The sequence below is a fragment of the Solea solea genome, chromosome 11 (genome assembly GCF_958295425.1).
Source record: "Solea solea chromosome 11, fSolSol10.1, whole genome shotgun sequence".
In the NCBI taxonomy this organism is placed as follows: Eukaryota; Metazoa; Chordata; class Actinopteri; order Pleuronectiformes; family Soleidae; genus Solea; species Solea solea.
In genome coordinates, this window is record NC_081144.1 from 9,168,439 (window position 1) to 9,190,741 (window position 22,303).

General features: G+C 37.6%; 2 protein-coding genes across 9 annotated transcripts; one reads left to right on the forward strand and one right to left on the reverse strand.

Annotated features, from left to right (window-relative positions):
• Positions 1-1,889: 1,889 nt before the first annotated feature.
• pfdn4 (prefoldin subunit 4) lies at positions 1,890-8,021 on the reverse strand. The gene is made up of 4 exons (XM_058644231.1): positions 7,908-8,021; positions 5,502-5,609; positions 4,941-5,081; positions 1,890-2,444 (listed from the first exon to the last, which is right to left on the reverse strand). Exons 1-4 carry the CDS (start codon positions 7,995-7,997, stop codon positions 2,313-2,315), a joined length of 471 nt encoding a protein of 156 aa, XP_058500214.1. The 5' UTR covers positions 7,998-8,021; the 3' UTR covers positions 1,890-2,312.
• Positions 8,022-9,410: 1,389 nt separating this feature from the next.
• On the forward strand, positions 9,411-22,004 carry bcas1 (brain enriched myelin associated protein 1). Of its 8 annotated transcripts, XM_058644222.1 has the most exons (15): positions 9,428-9,711; positions 9,865-9,945; positions 10,495-10,579; positions 11,433-11,689; positions 15,647-15,814; positions 16,748-16,807; positions 17,018-17,044; positions 17,219-17,419; positions 18,377-18,430; positions 18,703-18,741; positions 18,872-18,907; positions 19,173-19,202; positions 19,723-19,845; positions 20,307-20,519; positions 20,952-22,004. In XM_058644222.1, exons 2-15 carry the CDS (start codon positions 9,907-9,909, stop codon positions 21,024-21,026), a joined length of 1,407 nt encoding a protein of 468 aa, XP_058500205.1. In that variant the 5' UTR covers positions 9,428-9,711; positions 9,865-9,906; the 3' UTR covers positions 21,027-22,004. The 8 variants fall into 8 exon arrangements, with proteins under 8 accessions (XP_058500206.1, XP_058500205.1, XP_058500207.1 ...); XM_058644223.1 differs by lacking the exon at positions 17,018-17,044 and having other exon boundaries at positions 9,411-9,711; XM_058644224.1 differs by lacking the exon at positions 18,872-18,907 and having other exon boundaries at positions 9,435-9,711.
• The last annotated feature ends 299 nt before the right edge of the window (positions 22,005-22,303 follow it).

The following is a 22,303-nucleotide window of genomic DNA, read 5'->3' on the forward strand; positions in this document are numbered from 1 at the left end:
CACCCTCTGGTTTCTTGTGGTTACTGCAGTCAGCTTGAGTTGGGGGGAGGGGGGGGGGAGTAGACATAAACATCAAATATACTTTGTTTTCACTTAAATTGTGATTAGGGTTCCTTCTAAACAAGTGAAAACATTATTGTCACCTGTAAAAAAAAAAAAAAACTAATCGATTCCAGACAGCATCCCCTCTGATGATTGGGTGACACTGGCTGCTTCAGTGGGGATGAAACCAATTTTAACATTGTTGCAGTGCTCTGGATATTCAACCAAACAGCACAGCAGGTTAATATATATCAACATCTGTGTCACGCAGCAGCAGAGGGAGTGAGAGGACAGAAAGTAATGATCACAGAGAGAGAGAGAGAGAAAACAAGGCCATCAGGGAAATAAGTCCAGTCATTTCCATGTGTGTTCCTCTGAGCTGGGGTTTAACAAGCTACGCATAAAGACAAGTCTGTGTGGGTGGAGTTCCTCTTAATCCTAGCTATGAATGTTCAGCAGGAAACTCACCAGGAGGAGAAACTTGTTAATTGAGATCTTGATCCTCCAGAGGTGTTTTCCACAACTTCAAGGTCTCCATTTCTTTTCTTTCAGATGTTTTATTAGCTCATGCAGGCCACCCTTGAGGGCACAATTTAATGAGGATTGCGCACTGTTGATATTTGTGAGAGCCACCAGCCATACAGAATATACAGGAGAATTGTGTGGCAAAATAAAGGACAGATATTCAGGAAAGAAAATTAATTATGGTTGTATCTGAGAGAGGAAAACAAAGAATTGTTTTTTGATTCATGGATTTATTCATGGACTATTGTATGACTTGAGATATGTGTAATGCAGGATGTATTAGTTTAACTTTGAAAAGCAAAAACAAAAGGTCTTGCGCTATTTATTTAGTACAATTTATTGATCCGGTCATTCAAAACCTGGCATTATTTTCCTTAATAAATGACTCAAGAAATATTAGCTATTTATCAAAATAGTATTAGATATTCTCTTCATCAAATTATCAAGTAATAATCAGTGCTATTTTTAATAAGAATCAAAAGCCTTGATAAATCTTATGTGTCATGAGGCGGCCACTATTTTCTTTGTATCACACATTTATCATGATTTTCGTGTGAGAGTCGTGTGATCCCCTGTGATTGAGTGATAGCAGAAAATGTGGTGGAAAACCTGTTGATCAATTGTTTTGAATACAAACTATGTTACAAGTAACACCTGTAATCTTAGCATTTTGGTTATGAAATTTGTAATTACAATTAGTAATAGTTTTACATGACTCAAACAAGTGTCTGGTGTCTATGCAACCAAAAGCAGTGTTGATGTCTTGTTTTTGCATGTCACTGTCCAACTCATCAATTAACTTTTTGTTTCATGATATATACTCGTGACCACACAGCTGCACAGACTTCAAACGATGTGTAGCTACTTATTAAGAGACACGATCCGACTTTACAAAGCTCCTGTGCGGTATGAGATTTATTTAACCTTTCCCGTTGATGAAAAGGTTCAGAGGATTTTCAGGGCGGCTTAGATTCTGCTCCCTCATTAGCATGATTGTCATGTCTTATTAAAGACTGTGGTCACAGATTACGATGGAATAATTTATCAAAGAAATGTAGCTATATCACACATATCTCTCAGTTTTCAACTCAATATTGATTAGCTTTAACATTTACATGTCTTTACAGGCATAAAAAAACACAGAGCAAGTCTCAGGTCTCAGACTTGTGGACCCCACTCTAGCCTTCAGTGTGAGAGTATGCTAATTTAATAAGCACTGACTTGATTTCAAGTCTTAACACCACAAAATCCTTAATAAGGTCGAGCAGGTTGGAAACTTAAGCGCTTTCATTTTAAAATAACCCATTCACCATGCAGAGCACTGTTGTGTCAAACAGAGAACTTCTGTTAATTTAATCCAAACCTTCAGGGTAATCAAATATGCAGCTGGGTCACAAATGAAATGGGCTCATGTGCAGAATGTTAAATTTACTACAAGTTGAATTGCTACACAGCCACTTTTTTTTTTTTTTTTTTTACTTCAGCTTGATCAATTGAGTAAAAGAAAAATGAACATTGAATGAGGGTACAAAGAAAATATGTTCCAAATTGTGCACATTTATTTAAATTATTTAAATTTGCCACAAATCTAAACACATGCCTCACCTGTGCAGACAAAAGCTAAAAAAAAAAAACTAAGCAGTTCATGCTCATGCTTTGTTTGACAAATGTCCTGCTGCGGATGTGATACGAGAGCTGCATGAAAAAGTCCATGTTGTCACAGCTGTCAATGTCTGTTTCACTGCTCAGCTTTCATCTGCCTCCAGGTTAATATTGTTACCAAACTTGGCATAGAGCTGGACCTTCAGATCACCCAACACTTGTTGTATCGCTGACACTTGGTCCTCAAGGCCCCTGACCTCCTGCTCCAGTGCCTCCTGGTTACAGAACATGGAAACTCCAATTAAATGAAGGCCATTGCAACTTTATCCGCCCCCCCCCGTCCAAGGAGGTGAGCAACAACAGGGTCACAGACATTTGACAGATCAGTATGTTTACATGACCTTGGGGAAAAAAACCAATTGTTTTAGTCATAATACAACATGTTAATCCGATTGAAATTGTACTACATCAAAGTCTGACTGGGAGTCAAATTTCATGCACTGTATATGTTCAACTGGACTCAATCTGGCTGGGCCACTCCGCAAATGCTCCACAGTTCCCACCCGCAGGCTTTGACCCAAAAATAATAGAAGTAGCCATTACACAAAGAAAACAACAAGAAAAAACATGGCAAAAATCAGAGGGGGGAATTTCTGGACTGATAAGGAGACTGAAAGAATGAAATATTTTTGAGTTAATGGATGGTAAAAAGACCATGACAAAGACAAATGCCTAATACTAACAAGCTGAAAGGAGGTATATCACCACCTACTATAGCAGAGGTGGACACACTTCATTCAATAAAGCGATTCCCTCAAGTGTTTATATACTAGGACACCGACAGCAGGCAATTTAAACGGCATAGTCGAGCTACAATCTAGCTCAACATTTTATGTATATACACAAAAGGTGCAGGCATAATGAGTGACACTTTTGTCATCAAATATTTTATTCACAGTGTGTCAAAGACTGCCCCACATCATGCAGCACAGGCCTGTGCAGTGTGCTTTTGTTGCAGAATGATGAAGGTGTACACACGAGGATGTTGAAGTGACAGAAGGGAGGACAAGGCCAGTCTACAAACCCCTCTGGTATAAAGCCTGCCTTCTCTGTGCTTCAGCAGCCATAGAGCTCTGGCGACTGACAATGGCCAAACCTACTACCACAGGTGCACTGAGGATGTTCTTAAGTGCTCCTTTGTGTGAACTGCCATCTGGCTAAACATCATCTTCTAACAGTTGACACCTGAGTCAGCCTGAGGGAGTCATGTTGTTCTTTTATTTTCAATCTGAACTGCATGACGGAATTTTGGAAAACACGGTTATTTGCTTGAGTTTTAGATGAAAATACAGTTATTTCAACACGCCTCCTGTCTTCTTGTTACAAATAAGCAATAGAACTTATAAATAAATAAATAGAAATTTAGAATTTCTCAAGACTGAGCTTCATCCAATGTCATATAATGAAAACATGTAAACCTTAGTATACCTGTATGGTAAGAGAAGAAAGAGTTCTATTGACATAGTTTAACAATGGAAAATTGCTTCATAAAAGCATGTACATATGTTTGAGCAAAAAATGATTTTCTATAAACATTAAGTGTGGGGTTCAGGACTTTTGCAGTGATTTTAACGTGGTGGATACAGGTTTCCTTTGGCATTATATTGTATATTATATGGTTTTTGTCACCACAAAGTAATGAAATATCAGGATGAAACTAAAATGAGGCATATATCTGTATATTTGAAGAGGTCAATTTGGTGCAGATCTGGATAATAACATGGTTCTGACTATTGATAGATTATATGGGCTCAGGGAAATTTCTAGTTTTGTATTACCTATTTTCAATTCCACAGATAACACGATTTCCCCAAGGGAAATAGTCATGTGATAAAATCTAAATAAATTAGCACTGAGTAGAATGTGTTCTTCTGATTTACATAATTATTATTTGTTAAACATAAGACTTTGAGAAGAATGAGCTTTTTTCCTATTTAAAAATATATCACAATTTCTTTTAGGCAAATATGACAGCTCTCTACACAAGCGCACAAGAGGGGGAATAGAGGAAATATTTATTATTAATATATTGTGTGAACAAAAAGTAAAGCAAGAAAACCCCATCTGTTTTTCCTAAAACTTCTGTGGCTGCCGAGACTTGTGTGAACAAGGTGATTTTTAAGTAGAATCCAGTCCTTCAGCTTCAGTGGACTGATTTCAAAACGATTTGGTTGAAAAGACACTGCATGAATATTCATCCACAACCAATCATTCTTATTGTAATGTTTGTACTTCACTGATAATAATCTCAGAGTAAGAGGGATTTTTTTGCCACTATATACAATTTAAATGCATCATGACCAGATGGATGGATGATGTGATGATGCTTCAAAGTCATCAGATTAAAAGGATCAAGATCAAAAAAATTGCTAGCAAATACACAACCCGGGGAACCGACTTAAGTTGGCAGGAAATTAAGTTTTCTTCTATTACATATGATGAGAGAAAACATATTTATATTAATAGTAAAAAACAAGTCAACAAATATTTATTTTAATTTTGCTAAAAACTTCTCCTGTCTTTTTTAATTAATTCACTGCAACATAAAGTTTAGTCATTTACGTCTGCCTAAATTAGTAAACGTAGCTACCATTATATGTTAAATAAATCCTCTCCCACCGGCCTTTATATTGATGACTTTGGCCTAAGGCGTCTAAGGTCTTTAACAGATGATGAATACTTTGAATGGACGAAAAGACCCTGAAACTCACCTTTGCGGTCTCCAGCATCTCCTGCGTTTCTTCCTGGGTGTGACTGATAAAGACGTCACCAATTTGATAAGGGATCAACAGGGAGTCGTCTTCTAACATCATTAAGTCATCAGCGGCATCCTGTAAGTTCTGCAGCGATTTCTGAAAAGAGACAAAAGGGGACAATTTAAAGGCTATTAACAAATAAATTTTAGTAATTCAGACCAAAGTTAAACGTGACTTCTGAACACATTGTTTCACAGAATCAGTAAGTGTTAACTCACCTCTATGGTAAGGTGTAATTTGCAGCACTGATTAAATGTTGTTTTACACTGAAAGGTGTTTTCAGTATTTTAATTTTAAATCAGTGAGAGCTGATTAAATATTAAATAGACATTATTGCAGTCAAGTTTAGGAGAACCCTGAATCCACATTAAGGTGAATCAATGCCGCTATTTAACAGCTTCAACAAACAATGAGCATTATAACCCTCAAGAAAAAAAGGACCGTGATGTAAAACACTTACTGTATGCCATACAAGGTGAAAAACAAACAAACAAAAAACAAACAAACAGGACTTACTTTCTTTGCCTCTATTTCAGTTCTGAATTCTGTCATCCGATTTGTGCTCCTGGCAAATTTATTGATCTTCTGCTGGTCTTCAAATGTGACATTCACATCTTCGACTGCCTGCAAAAAACCGGAAATTAGCAGCGATGAAATATGTGCTCAGATAAAAGTACAAAATGAAACTAAAAGTCCAGTTTCAAATATCTTCAGTAAAACTATAAAAATCTATTTAGAGTAAAGAATTAACATAACATTTGTCACTGGATGCAGGCCTCAACAAAGCATCACATTATTAGCTTATTAACCTAATCATTTACATGCATCATAGTTTTTCATCAAGTTTGGTTGTTAATTACACACGTAATTACGTAAACGGATATGATTAAGTAAAAGGGATATATATATATATATATATATATATATATATATATATATATACACACACATACACACACATATATATATATACATATATACACATACTGTACATATATATATATATACATATATACATCACAGATTAATCAAATCAATATTTCTGCCAAGATTAAAGATAAGGCTGGGCAATATGCCTTAAAAATAATATATTGATATGTTATATTCCAGGATGCAAGATATATCTGGATATAAAGCGGCACAAGCGGTTGTTTTGCTGGACTCATGGAAACTTTTCTTTAGAGATGTTTGCACTTGTCAGGTCAACACAATGTAAATACACTCAAACAAAATATTTACTGTTCATGACATGCATTACATTTATTACCTTTCAATTCATATATTACCTGGTTTATTTCTTTGGCTTTTTAATGTTAAATTAAGATTAAAACATAACACATATAGTTGGCCTTAAAATTTGAGAAGTGTATTTTTGATCTATACATTTACAATAGTTAGTGTATTTCACAAATACAATAAATATCATAATTATCAACAGAAATTATCAATGCTAACACTAACGCTTACAACCAGGAAAAGTAATTACAGACACCTAATCACAACATGATGATATCCAAAATCTAAGATGATATATGGTCCTACAATTACCTAAATGTTGGGTTAAAAGTTTGGAAGATATCTATTCATGATATATAAGGTTAAAGTACATTGAACAACATGACTTGTTACTGTTCACCAGTCTGATGGCTTCTGCAATAAACCCAAACATCTTCCTGTTGCTTTTAAATATACGAACAGTATAAAGCCCATTGCTTATGTAGCAGCTAAAATAGAGAATTTGAGTGGGATTATTAATAATCTTATATGCTTTTTAAATTACTTCCTCTGGATAAAGCTGCACAAGAGAGCTTTGTGTTTTTGAGTGAAGGCTATCTACACTGCAGTCTGTTATTGGGGATTTTAAGCAGCAGGTAAATGAAAAATATAGAAAGGATAATAAAACATTGTTCATTTTCTTTGGTCTTCCCTCAAAGATACTAAACTATAAATATAAAGTGCAGGAAACATGTCTGGTTCTGTTTCATTAATGGACATAACACCAGCCTGAACCCTTGCTACAACTAATTGTATTATTTCAATATGCACAACACATCTTACTGACAAAACATTTATAATGGAAGTGAAATTACACAATATAACTTAGTACCACTCTGTCCTGTTGGGTTGTTCAGATTTTTAATAAAACCCATTTGTAGAAAACTGAGTTGTAAACTAAATAGTGATTTATCAAACAATGTAGTGCAGTGATAAATGGGAAAATCACTTTCTGAAATGAAGTGGAACGGAGGGAAAAGGAGTCATGCTTGGAAATAATCATGGAAATCTCGATCGACTTCGTCCTGCAATGTGCTGGTGTAATTTATACTCATTAAATCGCCAAGTTTGACTTCCTGGAATTACCATTACAGATATAGGTGATGTCACTGTTATCCGTAATTCAGTTTGTGGATGGGGTTTGTTATTATAGACACAATTCAAGTTAAATATATCTACAACTCGTTCTGACTGTCAAGCTATCTAATAAGCACAATGTAGATAGTTAAAGATATCTTAATAACGACTAGTTAGTTGTAGACCGACATTGATGAACATGACTGAGTCTAGTCGTCGATAAAGTAAGTGCTGTCCTGACACCGACCGTTGTTTTGCACCACTGACCACCACCGCTTCCATCATATTTCATATTTTGATGCCATTATTACTAAAACGTGGTGAAATGGCAGACAGCACTGACCATTAACATTGGGATACTTAGCTACCGCACATGCTAACATTTAGCTACTTGCTATCATTGTGCTAAGCTACACGAGGGCGTGACTGGTGCGTTAATCATCACTGACACAAGTATCCGCGGCTGTTTTTCAACATGCAGTTATACGCGTATTTATTTTGACATAACGTTCATAATGTATGTAATGAAAAGATGGTTTGATATAGATACATATATGTATTTTAACTTACAACAGGTCCCTTCACGGTGGCTGCCATCTTCGTTTCTTCGACTGCAACAAGGGAGCAGGACTTAACGCGACCATATGTATACACCGCCATCTAGCGGGACAGACAATCGGGAGGGTTACATTTAAAAAAAACAAATCCAACAAACATCAACAAATTAATTGTGTTAGTTTTGTGCATTTGCATTTTGTAACACGGTGTAGGGGAATTATATGAACAGCTACTGTTTATATAATTTAGCTTTGCCATGGCATGAAAACATGGCCAGTAATTCACAGGTGAGCACTCACAGTTCAAAGACATTTGATCAATCCCACCATCAGGGACAATATTGGTTTCGCATTGATGAATCATTTCCATTTACCATGTAAAGAAATATGCATACTTGCTTAGAATAGAACAAACATGTTATTATATCAACCGGAGCTGCTGCTCTGTAAATATTTCTTCAGCAAACTGTACTGCACCCAAATTCAAATATTTACAGAATACATCTGCAAAGCTGGACCAATTCAGACTCACTACAGGAGATGTCAATAAATATAGTGAAGTGTACCACATCAATGTTAAAGTAAGTGCTATTACACCTAATCTGTAGCATGGACTGTCATGAAAAAAATAATCCCATGTAGAGGATTAAGGTTAATATGGTTAATATGTTGTTTCTTCCAACTCGTCTTAAAAAGAATGGTCTTTTTGTAAACTGTCGTGCTGCAAATAAAACTAGTGGGCTGTTGTGCGTTGGTGCACCATGAAGAGGTTGCTTGAGGTCCCTCAGCTGCAGGCACAACCCAGACAGGGGGAATCCAACTCCCACCTCAGTATGCAAGCTATAGGCTGCACAATTGGGACATTGTGCTCAAGGATTCCAAGCCTTGCCATGTTCAATTCAGTAAAGCAAATAAGCAGGCTTGTACTCTTTTGGAGTTATACCATGAGGTTATAACAGCAAAATAGTGTGGAGCTCCAGTGAGCCTAGAAATCTGCATATTTACTCACTAACGTAATAAATCATGAAGATGAAAGGAGGAACAAGTCAAATGATCAGTTAATCTTTGATAATAGTGTGGACTGATGCACTGAGAGGCCCTCAAAGACATGTAAATGTGACTGTAGAAGCATTTTAAGAATGAATGATTTAATCACAGAGATCTTTGTCTGTCTTGATTAATGATTATAGAGCACATTCTTGGTCTTTGCCACTCAGAAGGCCTCTTTTATGTTTTTTTTTATCCAATAATACTAAAGTAATCCAATAGTTTAAGTAACTTGTTTTCCTTTTGGTTAAGTAAAAATACATCTACATGTGAATTTCAAAACAAACCAAAGTATTAATAAAGTTAAATAACAATATTATATAATAATTAGGTTAAGGAAATAGGGTTGTAATTTCACACATTTGTTTTTGTTTTGGCAGTGTGAAAGTATGCCAGACTAATATCCTTATTACACATCCTGCTACTTCCAGCTACATGTGTCAACAAAGCATAGAAGTAACAACTTATTATATGCTGTGCTTTATTGAGTATACATCACTCTGATCTTGTCAGGGGAATGTCAGGTGATTCTAGAAAAGAATATTATGAACTAATCAGGTTATTTTATCAAAGCACATCAGGTGTGAAATGATGGGCTTTCCACTGAACCAAATCCAATTGATTACTTAAAAACGTCCCACCCATTTAAAGCACACATAAAATAGCCTGTTAACAAAAGCCTACATACACAGTTGGGAAGGAGCAACTCTCTAAAAGAGACACACCAGTTTTTCTTCAGGAGGATATCACTTGCTTGACTTGCAGAGACGGTAAGACATTTTGATAATACTGAGTTTAAGACCTTAACATCTGATTCAGTTACAGAAAAGCGGATAGTCAAGATATGTTGTATTTATTTGCTTGTCACTGTAACAAAGCTATGTTTCTGATTTTTCCTCTTTGTTATATATAATATGTTTCAGCTGAATTTGAGCTGAACGCTTTTGGACTGAACTGGAAAAGAAATGGGAAACGAGCAATCAAATAACAAAGAGCCAACCCAGGTAAAGTGGTGCTACATCTGTAATATCTATACATTTGCTGTGGTAAGAAAACATGGGGGAAAATGGAAATGTTTAACCACTGAGTTTTAAATGTATTTATTCACAACGATGGGATTGTGCAATACAAAAAAAAAACAGGAATACAAACTATGATCAAAAGATACACCATTGTTTCCTGAGGTAGTGATCAATATTGTACAGACATTTTTAATTTTTAGACCAGAGCATTTTCTTAGTTTCCTTTATACGCAGGAAATAATCTACTAGTTTTGATTCTACGAGCTCACGCCATGATTTTTATTGAAAACTGACTTTTAGGTGTTTTACGTAATGAGGATAAAGATTTGTGGCTTGTCTGGTTGAATAATTGCGGACATGTGTATTGTTCAGTTGTCAGTCTGTGCTTTGTTTGTATACATTGGTGAACTGCAGACCATTTGTTGTTTAGTGTTTATTTATTTTTCATCTATTTGTGGGAAATGCTGAGTCAGTGATTCCCAACTATTGCTTTCTTAAGTTTCTGTATCATCATCATCTTCTTCTTCTTAGAATGGAAAACTTCCCGAGAAGCATGAAAATGGATCAGTGAATGGTGTCTCAGCAAACATGACATTTAATGGACTGGAGGTTGATGGTAAGGGATATTCTCTGTCTTTGTCTTTATAGTTTATAGTAAAAACAACAACAACAACAACAACAAACAAACAAAATCTATAAATTAGAGTTTCATATCTCTTAAAAAAATAAAAACAGAAATGTAGAGTCTTAATAAAAATATTTTCTATAAATGGTACAGTATTTCAGGAAAGAATATCCTGTTTAAGTGTGTCTTGCTTAATGGGAAAAAAAAATATTATATATATATATATATATATATATATATATATATATATATATCTTTAATCAGTTTGTGACAGATGAAATCAGACGATTCGTGCATGTTCATGTTGAGTTAGTCCTTTGGACTCCTAATACTCTGCAAACACAGTAACTCCCTTCTGGATTTGTGTCTGCAGTTTTCCAATATAGGCGTAGTCTCAAGACATTAACAAGGAACAACTATTTGAACGCTCATAGTGTGGCTAGTGTTAGTGACAATAATACTGTAACATTCCCACTGGTGTTTGAGTTTGTCTAAGGGCTCATGTTGGTGCCGGAGTTAAAGATGTTACTACCCCGATTTGACAAGCCCATGTTTACTCCGAGGAGACAGGGCATTGCACGAATAGATAATACTTGACCTTAATGTTGTGCTGAACTTATTTGAGGTTTCTTACAAATGAACTGGTGAACAATTAATTATTTCATCACTTTTAAATTACAGAGCAGTCACATTTTGACAAGATAAAATCATTTAAGGAAAATTATAATACTAGAAATGGTTCCTAGAGTTTAGTTTGTGTATTAATAGAATTAATGGTTTTCTATACAGTATTTTAAAATATGGCATACACATTTTTTTAAACGCCAATTCTTCTTTTTTACAGTGAATGGTGGGAAGACAGTCCACGGAGAGGTTGAGGCACCTGAGCCTGATTTTGTGGTAGTGGAATCAGACAGTGAACCCACTGAGGCCCAACCTATTTCTGAAATACCAGAACTCACCATCCCAAAGGAAGAGGTCAAGAAAAGTAAATCCCTTTTTGGCAAAATGTTTAAAAAGAAAGACGTGACTCCACCACAACAAAAAGAGACGACGAATGAAGATGAAACGGATGTAAGTCCTGCCGTTGAAGCACAGCCGGTGAGTAGACTTTCTGTGTCAATGTTCAAAGATGGTATTCTCAATTTTTTCATTAATCCCATGAAAACATCAAAGACACTTGGTGATATTGTCGTTTATTTGCAGTCAATCCCCAACCAATACACAGCTCTTTCTCTGTGAAATACCTTTGCTCTGAGTCAAAGAGCCCAGCGGTTTTAGCAAATTATTTAAAAATTAAAAGTTTACACATTTAAACATTCCCTTTTTGATAAGAACACATTGATATTATCAATGTACTCAAATTGTGCCAGAGACTTTTCATGGGATTTGTTGACAAAAACATAAAAAACACTCATTATGTTATCATCTCCCCAAATATCTTGAACTCACTCAGATTTATATTTTCTCAATAATCTCCTTTTAATTTCTCTTTTAATCAAATTTTCTTTTAACTGCTTCATTAACCAATCTAACATGAGACCACAAAACACTTTCATGACTGAGAGACCACAAAATACAAACATCTATGCAATGCAAGACATTTTGACTGAAACAGATACTAGTGGGGATTATTTTTATTTTATCCAACAAAGCATGTCCAATTAAAATATATTGTACACACTAGATTATGATGCAGTAGTACAAAATGGCCAATACTTATAATAATATATTGCAGTTTAGCACATCCCACAACAACCATCAAAATCCATATATTTCAATCAACAACTCACTGACACAGTTTTTTAAAGAAGGGGTCATGTTGTATTGCAGTGTAGACATGTTTGTATTTTTTCGGGTCACTTTTCAGCATTGCACTCGTTGTGATTAAGAGCATGGTTGTCCTATGTATCCGGGAAACAACAAACCAAATGTCCTTTATCTAAACATGAATGTGAATGTTGATTTTCATGATAAAGGAGTTGACCGCAAGTGGAGAGGAAGCTGCCGCCGGGATCATCATTGAGCAGCAAGAGGAGATAGAATGTCCACATTACAGAGCCGAAACATCCACTCAAACAGACAGACAAAATGAGGTCGATATTTCAACGCAAACAAGTGACTGTGAGGATGCAAATGTTAATTCTGAAGACCCAGTGGGAAAGGAGGATTCACTGGAAACACCTGCTGTCATAATTGCAGAGGAGGCTGTAGAAGAGATTGCAAATGTGGAACCCTCAGAGAACCAAACAGCTGGGATTATGTACAAAGTGGTCATCCCAGAGAAGTGGGCGGAGGTTTCTGATCATTTTGAAATCAGCCACTGCAATCCCACGGAAGAGGGTCCAGTGGAGGCTGAGCCAGGAATAGCAACGGGACCAGAATCCAACCAAATCAAATCCATTACAGAGGAAATGGACGCAGAAGAAAATAACACCAAGGACATTGTGTCAAGCCTTCCTAAAGTGGTCACAGATTGTGTTGAGCTTGTTTTTGCTGCTTTTTCTGAATCCAATGACTACATTGTTATAGACACGTCAGAGCCAAGGATAGATGAAGTAATTATGGAGGACAACTGTGAGGAAGCTGGAGACATGTCAGCTGATGTGGCATTGATTGAAAGCACTGAACCTGAGCCTGATGTCGTCTCCCACGAGTCTGAGGAAGAAAATGGTGTTTCTTCCCTCGACGAAGAGTTGATGACTTTGGTGACAGAAACAATCTCTGAGCTTGCAGGCAAGGAGCCAAGTCCTACACCCACAAACCAGGACACTCCTGCAGAAGAACATCCCACCCTTACTGAGACAGAGATTTTAATTACGGAGGATTCAGCCAATGAAGAGCTCAACACTGATGACACAGTACCAATTGATGATGCACCAGAAATAGATGAACAGGACTCGCTCAGCACTGTGAATGACGATGAGACTTCAGAGAAGTATGGTGTCTGCTCTGAAGAAGAGAACATTTTGATTGTAGAAGTATCTTCTAATGAACTTCCAACGAGCTTAAATGATTCTCTTGGGTCCACTCATCATATTATCACATCAAACGAGAATGAGATTGAAGATGAAGCTATTTCTGATGTAGGACAAGAAACAGTCGAAGAATCAGATCTAAGTCCTGCTGTTGTCAGTGAAAGTGATGAGGTGAAATTCGAGGCAACAATTGATGTCCTTTCTCAAGAACTTGAATGCTGTGGTGCCACTTCACAGGAGCCTGTGGGAGATGATGACAGCTCTCTGGAAGAAGAGGTTTTCACTTCAACGTTTTTTGTGCCACTCTGTGTGGGACAAATAGTAACCCTTACACTTCCAGAAGATCCTGTGGATGAAGTCACTGAAGAGATGGTCGAAGAAGCGGTAGAGGTTTTATCAAATGAATTTGAAGCAGTGCCAGAAAATCTTGAAGAAGATACTGCTGCCAAAGAGACATGCACAGAAGAAGTCACAGGAGTTGCCATTTCTGAAGAATCCACTGAAGAACTGACAGCGGAAATTGATGAAGAATCAGAAGATAGTGATGCTTCAACTTTCGATAGACCGGTGTCAGATTCTCTTGAGGTCATCCTCGAGGCTGTTGATGAAGAACTCACTGAAGAAGAGGCTGAATGTGACCTTGCAACCTCAGACAAAGTTGTACCAGAGATCGCTGCAAATGAACAGATTGTAGAGGACGAATCAACAATGGACAGTTGTAATCTAGTGATAATCCTTGAGACAAAGGATGATGCAGTTACAGAACAGAACATGTGTCAATCAGGCAATAATGACGATGCTTCGCTTGAAGAGAACTCTGTAACCTTAGATGAGCCTGCTTCAACTTTCGATGGACCGGTGTCAGATTCTCTTGAGGTCATCCTCGAGGCTGTTGTTGAAGAACTCACTGAAGAAGAGGCTGAATGTGACCTTCCAACCTCAGACAAAGTTGGACCAGAGATCGCTGCAAATGAACAGATTGTAGAGGACGAATCAACAATGGACAGTTATAATCTAGTGATAATCCTTGAGACAAATGATGATGCAGTTACAGAACAGAACATGTGTCAAACGGGCAATTCTGATGATGCTTTGCTTGAAGATAACTCTGTAACCTTAGATGAGCCTGAGGGAGAGTCTGTTGAGGCTATTCTTGAGACCATTGTAGAAGACCCCATTGCAGAAGAAGCTGAATGCCACCTTGTGACTTCAGAGAAGGTCGGACCACAGATCGGTGAAAAAGAAGAGACTGTAGAGAATGAGACCATAGATAGTGTTACTGTTACAAACCTGCCCGTGGAAGCTTTATGTGATAGGCTGCAGTCAGCCTGTACATCAGTTGTTGAGAACTCCTTATTTAGGCTTGATAATTTAGATATGTTTCCACTGGGATACAGTGTTACCGTTACTGTCCATGTGGCTCCAAAGACAGAGCAGTGAATAAATGTTGAAGGCCAATTTCCAAATGTTGTTTTGTTTTGAAAAATATTGGTCTTCATCATTAGTGAGCGCATGAGCTGTTTTGGTTTGTGGTAGCAATTACAAACTGGATTGTAGAAAAACTTACAATAAGTGTCCTGTAATATACAAAGTACCTTTGTCTGTATGTATGTCATTAACACACAGTTCATACTGTAAAAAAAGTGACAATTTTTTTCAATAAAATAATTTACTTTCTCTGTATTTGTATTGTCGTATATAATCCTTTCTTTTATTGAAACATTTTAAAATGTTTTTGAATAAATGGATTTTGAATATAACATTTCAATTATTAAGTAAAAAAAAAAATAAATAAATAAAAGACAACCAAGCCTGTTCTATAGTTCAAATATATTCACCGTAAGGACATAGCTGATATTTCTCAGGGCATAACTCTCACACATTGTTGAATATCAATGAGTGAGGGGTTGGATACACACATTAATAAAAGGGTGATTGTTGACAATGCACCGAGTAGGCAGAGGCATGGTTGGAATTGTGCTCCCATCTCAATGCTGCGATTAAGACACTCACTGCTTGCATATCAGCTCTGCTGCACTAACATACTTCTCAAAGGCTGATTCTTTGTGATGGTGTATAGGAAACAGCTAACCTAAAGCAAGACTCAGAATCATTAACGGAACCAGAAAGTGTGACTCCAGAACCAGGTCAAGCGGAGGAAAACCTTGAAACTGACAACGGGAACAGTCAACCTGAGGAGAACCCAGAGGAGGAAAATAATTCAGTTATGAACTTCTTCAAAACACTAGTAAGTGACACAGTTCTAGAAATTAAGAGTGTGTTTTTGTGCTGTTGATGTTTTAAATTAATTATCTTGTGAATTTAGACAGCTTGGGAAAATAAACTGTTAAATAGCTGTATTCAAAGAAAAAGGGAGAAAAAAAAAATCCAAACTTGTTATCCTCCGCTATCACTGAAGGCAAACAGCTGCTCATACAACAAAAATGAAATTAATCTCTTGCTCTAATTATCTTCTAAAGGTTTAAAGCCACTGAAGACAAGACATTTAGTAATTAGCCTGATGAATTGGAAAATAAGTTAAACAGTGAAGATGTGTTTCATGTTTATTTGTTTATTTGTGATTCCCTCGATTGGGAGTTGAGATGCATGGAAAAGGGATGTTTGAAGGCATCCATAACTCGCTCGGCCATGATGACACTGCCTTATAGAAACCCTACAACAAGCAACTATTGTAATCGTCTTCATCATGCTTTGGGATTCATGCCGTTTTAAAGAGTTTACCATTGCCCTAGCCCCATGCTAATCAAGTCTTTGAACATGCGGGAATGTGGCCTATTGTTCAGCCCATACTGTGAGCTCACAAGGGAAGCTTGTGCGGATGGAAGTCGAGACTTGTGAAGAAAGAGCGAGGGCAGGCCTACGCCATCTCCGCAGCACAATGGCAGTCACGATGACAGTGCATGTACTGTACGTGCTCTGTCAGAAACCTCAGAGTGCGTTCAGTGTGCTGCAGTAAAACTGATCATTAAGGCCTGTGTCTGCATTCATAAAAGACTTGTGTTTTATCTAAATAATTCTTTTTGTGTTTCAGTCGCATCAACTATATCAACATCAACATTTTACTGCCAGTAGCATTAACTTACATAAAATGTTTCCTCTTTTTTGTGTAGCAAAATTAAATGACCCCGGGCAGTGACATGTGCTTCCCTTTTCTGCACAGGTGACTCCTACTAAAACATCCAAAAAGGAAACAGCAACTCCAGATGCCAAAAAGGATCAGGTAAACAGATGTTCCTGAAGCAATGCCACACATTACATTTGGTTGCTTATTAATATCATGCTTCAAGGGATTTATCTCTCTTTCCAAATCCAATCATTTTTCAATAATGTTAGGGTTTATTATCGACAAGAGGCAGAGCAGGTTTTTGTTTTCTTCAGTTTGACTTCATCTCTCTAACTGCTTGCTTTTTCTGTTGCCACATAATCCCAGGAGCCCCAACCAGCAGCAGACACTACTGTGAGCATAAAGCCTAGTATTTGTTTTCATTCATATAACAGATCCTGATTTGATTCAAAGTCATACATTTTAATCCACCACTAATCTGCATGAAATGCATTTGCACTTAAATTATGGTGTGAGCAGTTTCTTCAGCGAACCCATACTTCACCATCCTCTCTACCTCTTGAATAGGTTGCACAAATATCTGAACCTCCTGCAGCGCCCAAAGGAATGTCTATCCCACCACCACCTCCTCCAGAGCCACCAAAAATGGAAATCAAAGGAGACCCAGCTGTAAAACCCGTAAAACCCTCTCCAAAAGAAGAACCAAAAGCCGCTGCAAAGCAAGGAAAATCAGCCAAAGATTCTCTGAGCAGATTCTTTCGCTCGAAGGTAAATAAACCATGGAGATAATGTTGTTATTTTGAATAAGGGTTTGATATAGGCTTTGAGAGAGTGTGGTGTCCACAGATTATAACACAGTGTGAACCATGCTGTATGTGATTTTGAGGTGCTTGACATACTGTATATGTGTCAAGGCATCTAATGGCTAGGTTGCTTCAGTAAGGGATGCCAAAGCCTTGGACAAATCTGCAGCAGTGGCTCATACTGGTACTAAACATGTTTTTTTTCCCTGGAGGTGGCAGAAACTGAACAATGTGTGCTTTATAAATTGGAACAGCAATTGTGTAAAGCGTACCAGGCTTGTTTTGAATTTAATCTTTGAGAATGAGGTTTCATATACTCACAAAATGTTTCCCCCAGGAAATTGTCCCAAATTAACACTGCTGTTTCTATCACAGTCCACTTTTCTGCATGGGAAAATCATATTCCCATCACCAAAGGGGCACATGGTGACTCGTTTATTTTAAACAGCTACTTCCCCAGCCATCCATCCATCCTTCCATCCATCCATCCATCCATTTTCTACTGCTTTATCCTCCACATGGGGTCACAAGGGTGCTGTACCAATCTCAGCTGGCATAGGGCGATAGACGGGGTACAACCTGGACAGATCGCCAGTCCATTACAGGGCCACATATAGAGACAAACAAACATCCACTCTCACGGTCAACTTAGAACTTCCAATTTACCTAATCCCCATATTGACTGTGGGAGAAAGCCACACATGAGGAGAACATGCAATGCCCTTGTTTCAAAGGCAAGAGTGCTAACCGCTACACCAACCACTTTGCCCCCTTCCCCAACCATCACCTCTATAATTAACACAACAGTCTATACCATTTATTTTTATCAATATTAATTTGACAGTGGAATTTTCATGGGCATTAATATCTTTTTGTCTTGTTGACTGTTACTAACAAAACCAACTCCTCTGCTGTCCTGCAGTCAGCCAAGGAGACACCACAGGCTGCAGAAGAAGCAGAGGTAGAGCCAGGAGAGGTAAACTGGAGAGTCTGCTTGCTCTTCTCATCTGTATTCAGGGAACGTAATGAATTCTGGTTTGTGTGTGTGTGTGTGTGTGTGTGTGTGAATGTACCTGTAGGATTATTAATCTCTCACCTGCAGGTCTGTGCTATGAACTGAATTATTATAGGTATTAACAACACATAATGTGCGTGTTACACAACAGACGTACTGCCTGGTAAATTACAGCATTTGAATTTATTTAAATTTGCACTGGTTCAGATTAATCAGGCAGTTTTACTCTGCAGGAGGAGCCTGTGGTGGAACCAGAGGCAGTAGACGTCCAGGTAAATCAGAGAAGAGTTCTTTAGGAGGCATAATCTTCTGTTCATCTGAATATATCACCTCACCATGTTTATTATTTTTTTTTTCATTGCATATTTTAATTCATTTTCATTTGCTCGGGGTGAAAACAAGGTTGTACCTCCAGAGACAGCAGAGAATGAGGCACAGGTAAATCAGTGAGAAGTGCTCGTGAATATTAACATTTCATTGTCTTCACTCAGCAGGCACCTCTGACATGATGTTGTTACAGATGTGACACAGAATAAATTGTACCAAGAATGATCTTCCCTTTCATTTTAGTAAAAATGTGGCATTTGCACTATTTTTGATGACTTGATTATTAGTATGATTATTTTTCCATTTGTAAGATCACATTAATTTCATACAGCATTTGAATCGATGGGGGAAACAAATAACTTTTCCTTCCCTGCAGATGGTAGATGGAGAACCACAGTCTGCAGAGGTAAATTAACAACTTGTTGGGAATTATACTTATTGGTTTTCCTTCCATTTTTTGCTTGTAGGGTTTCCTCTCTATGGACAGAGCTCAGATCCCATTCCTTCCTTCTTTCTGTCTTTATGCTAAGATAATTTAACCTGCAGCTGGATATAGCCTCAGATAGATAATGAGAGTGGCACCATAGCTCTTCTCTTACTGTGCAAGTATTTCCCAAATGTCAAACTATTCCTTTGAAGTAAGACAATCTCTGAAACCTAGAGATAGAAACCACCATTTTTTATATATTTTCTTTTTTGTGTGCATGATGTTGTGGGGTTCTTTATTCTTACAGGGACTGGATCTGATGCTATCTGATTTTGCTGTCTCCTCTCTGCTCTGATCTCAGACATTTCCTCCCGTTCTACCTCTTCTTTCACTTGCAGGTGGCAGATCCTGCTCTCACTCTGTCAGCTTCAGGAAGGGTCACGCCTTTAATTTATCAATAACTTATGATCTTTATTTTCACTTTTTTTTTTGATAAAAGAAAGTGGATCCCTCAAAAACTGGCACTCTGGAGGCTGCTGCAAAGCCCGAACCACCACCACCTGTTCAGGAAGAAAAGAATACAGCTCCAACAGTATCCTTCTTTTCTCTCTTCAAGCCAAAAGTAAGAACCTGCTCAATTAATTTTTTATAAGACTTTGAAAATCTCCGAGCATGGATGGAATGAGGACGGATTACTAAACAAAAGTAACGCGGGGTGAATTTGAAGTACTGTTATGCCTCATGACCACAAATATCCTGGCGGTGAAGCGCCTCAGAAAAACTACTGGAGTAATAAATAAACTTAAGAAGAGACATGTTACTAACCCTTAATTATTAATACCTGCTCGTTTTTTACCTTTAAACACATCAGTGCCTCTGTGATCATCACTAATAATGTTGTAGTCACTGGACCCTTCGGATTCAGGATCCATGAACACCTTAATGTCTCATCAAATATCACCTCAGACTCACGTCATGTGACTCTGAGATGACAGAAGTGACTCGTGCAGGATATTTTTATGATTCTCTGTTGTTCCTGAATTGTAATACAGCATGCTCTCTTTTGTACCTCAATATTTCTAGGCCGCTGAGCCTAAGAAGGAGGCCGCAGCTGCCCCGCCTGTGGCAACAGAGGCTGCACAGGCGGTTAAAATCAAGGAGGAACCCAAACCAGTGGCCAAGTCATCAGAGGTAGAAAACAAACAGGCCTCAGTGGGATCCCAGGCTGGAGAGGATGTAGCCAACATTCCCAAAAAGGAGAAGAGGAACTCAGTCCATCAGTTGTTTAAATTCCTGGTAAGGATTAGCATGACTTTCTTCACAGATATCAATGGTCACAGCTCTATGTATATTAATACAGTCATTATTGGGGGTTTATTTTTTTTAAAATACTGAATAATGAAATTAGATGTTGTTGCATCATCCCCCACAAGATGGCAGCAGCAACTCACCAATCGATTAAAGGCGTAGGTCCCCCATCTCACAGTGCAGTGTTTATCATGTTACACTTCCTGAAAACCAGCACAGTTTGATTTGAATGCTTTACAGTCAATAAAGTTGACTTTGCCCTGAGGGTAAAGATAATAGTAACACACTAAACACACACATTTCATGCAGGATCGCAAGCAATGAAGTTTAGTGATATGATAAATGAGAAAATGGGAAACTCCAAGTTAGGAGCTGCTTCCCACGTGACATTTTTTTCTACTTTCTCCATTTCAATTTCAGGGTCAAAAACGCCATTCTACAGATGCCGGAGTCCAGACAGAGTCTATCACTGTTACAGCAGAGAAGGCCAAATAAAACAACACTGAAGTTTCCCTGTACAGAGAGATACTCTTACTTTATCTCACTCGTTCTCTCATCACCCCCTTCATTCCCTTGAATTACTTTAACTGCGTTATTGTTTTTTTTTGTTACAGCATAGATGTTTAAATGTGAATGGAAACCTTAGTGGGTGAAAGCAGGTGAAAACTGTTGTCAGAGCAGGTGGAAGAACTAGTTTGGAATGAGGTTGTTCAGATACATGTATATATATTTTATTTTTTTGGTCATATAAATGTCTTGGAAAGTATTGCAATATGAGTGTGAGACCTTTTCTATAGACATTTGATATGCCTTTTTTTTCTGATCTCGCAATCTAACACAATGGGCTTATGCAATACACGGACCCACGCTTTGCTTTTAGTTATTAACTTGTCTGAAACATTTAAAACCATATTCTCATATAGGTTCTTTGATTGTGCTATGATTAGGATTGTGTTGATATCAAATCATACTGGAATAAAGTGACCAAAGGGATACATTTCAAATGACAGGAGTGGGTTAATTTAACAAATTGTACTAGAAATAGATTAAATCTACATAACCCATGTGTGGATTAAAGCGCTAACACACCTCTGGTATCATATCAGTCACATTTGGGCCCATACAGAAAATCACAATCTTTATAGTGCTCTGAATGACTTGTTGTAAGCACGCAAACAAATGCAGCTGAGGCGTTGTTATGGAAATATGTCCAGGTCGTACGTCACTGTCTTCATAACTTGCAGCCAAATAGCTTTTAATTTGATAGCAGCACTTTGTGTCAAGTGACTTAAATGAAGTTGTGTGGCGTTTGTCATCCGTGTTTGGCATGTGTGCAATTGATATCATGCTTTTGTTTGCCTACATGTGTGCCTGTCTGTGTAACCTCAGTTATCTTGAAGACAATAAATATGTTTGTCTGCCCCCTCATCAGTCGACTCGTGAAAAAACAAATAAAGACCCAATCGAGCTTCACATCTGCAACAACTGTAAAAGTATGTCGCCCGTCGAGTTAGCTGAATATGACATTCTTTTACAATGACATCCAATTTGTTTTCATGCGCTATACTTGTGAGCTGGGAAGGTGTTAACACATGTCACTTCACTGTGTTGGGTGTGGTCATGCGCAAGCAAATACTGTAAACCTTACTCATCTACGTGTTCAAAGAAAAGTGACCTTATAGTGTTGGGCATCATTTGTAACTCTGTCAGACATCAAAAATGAAATCCTAATTTATATTTTTAGAGACCACAAGAGTTTAGGGATTCAAGAT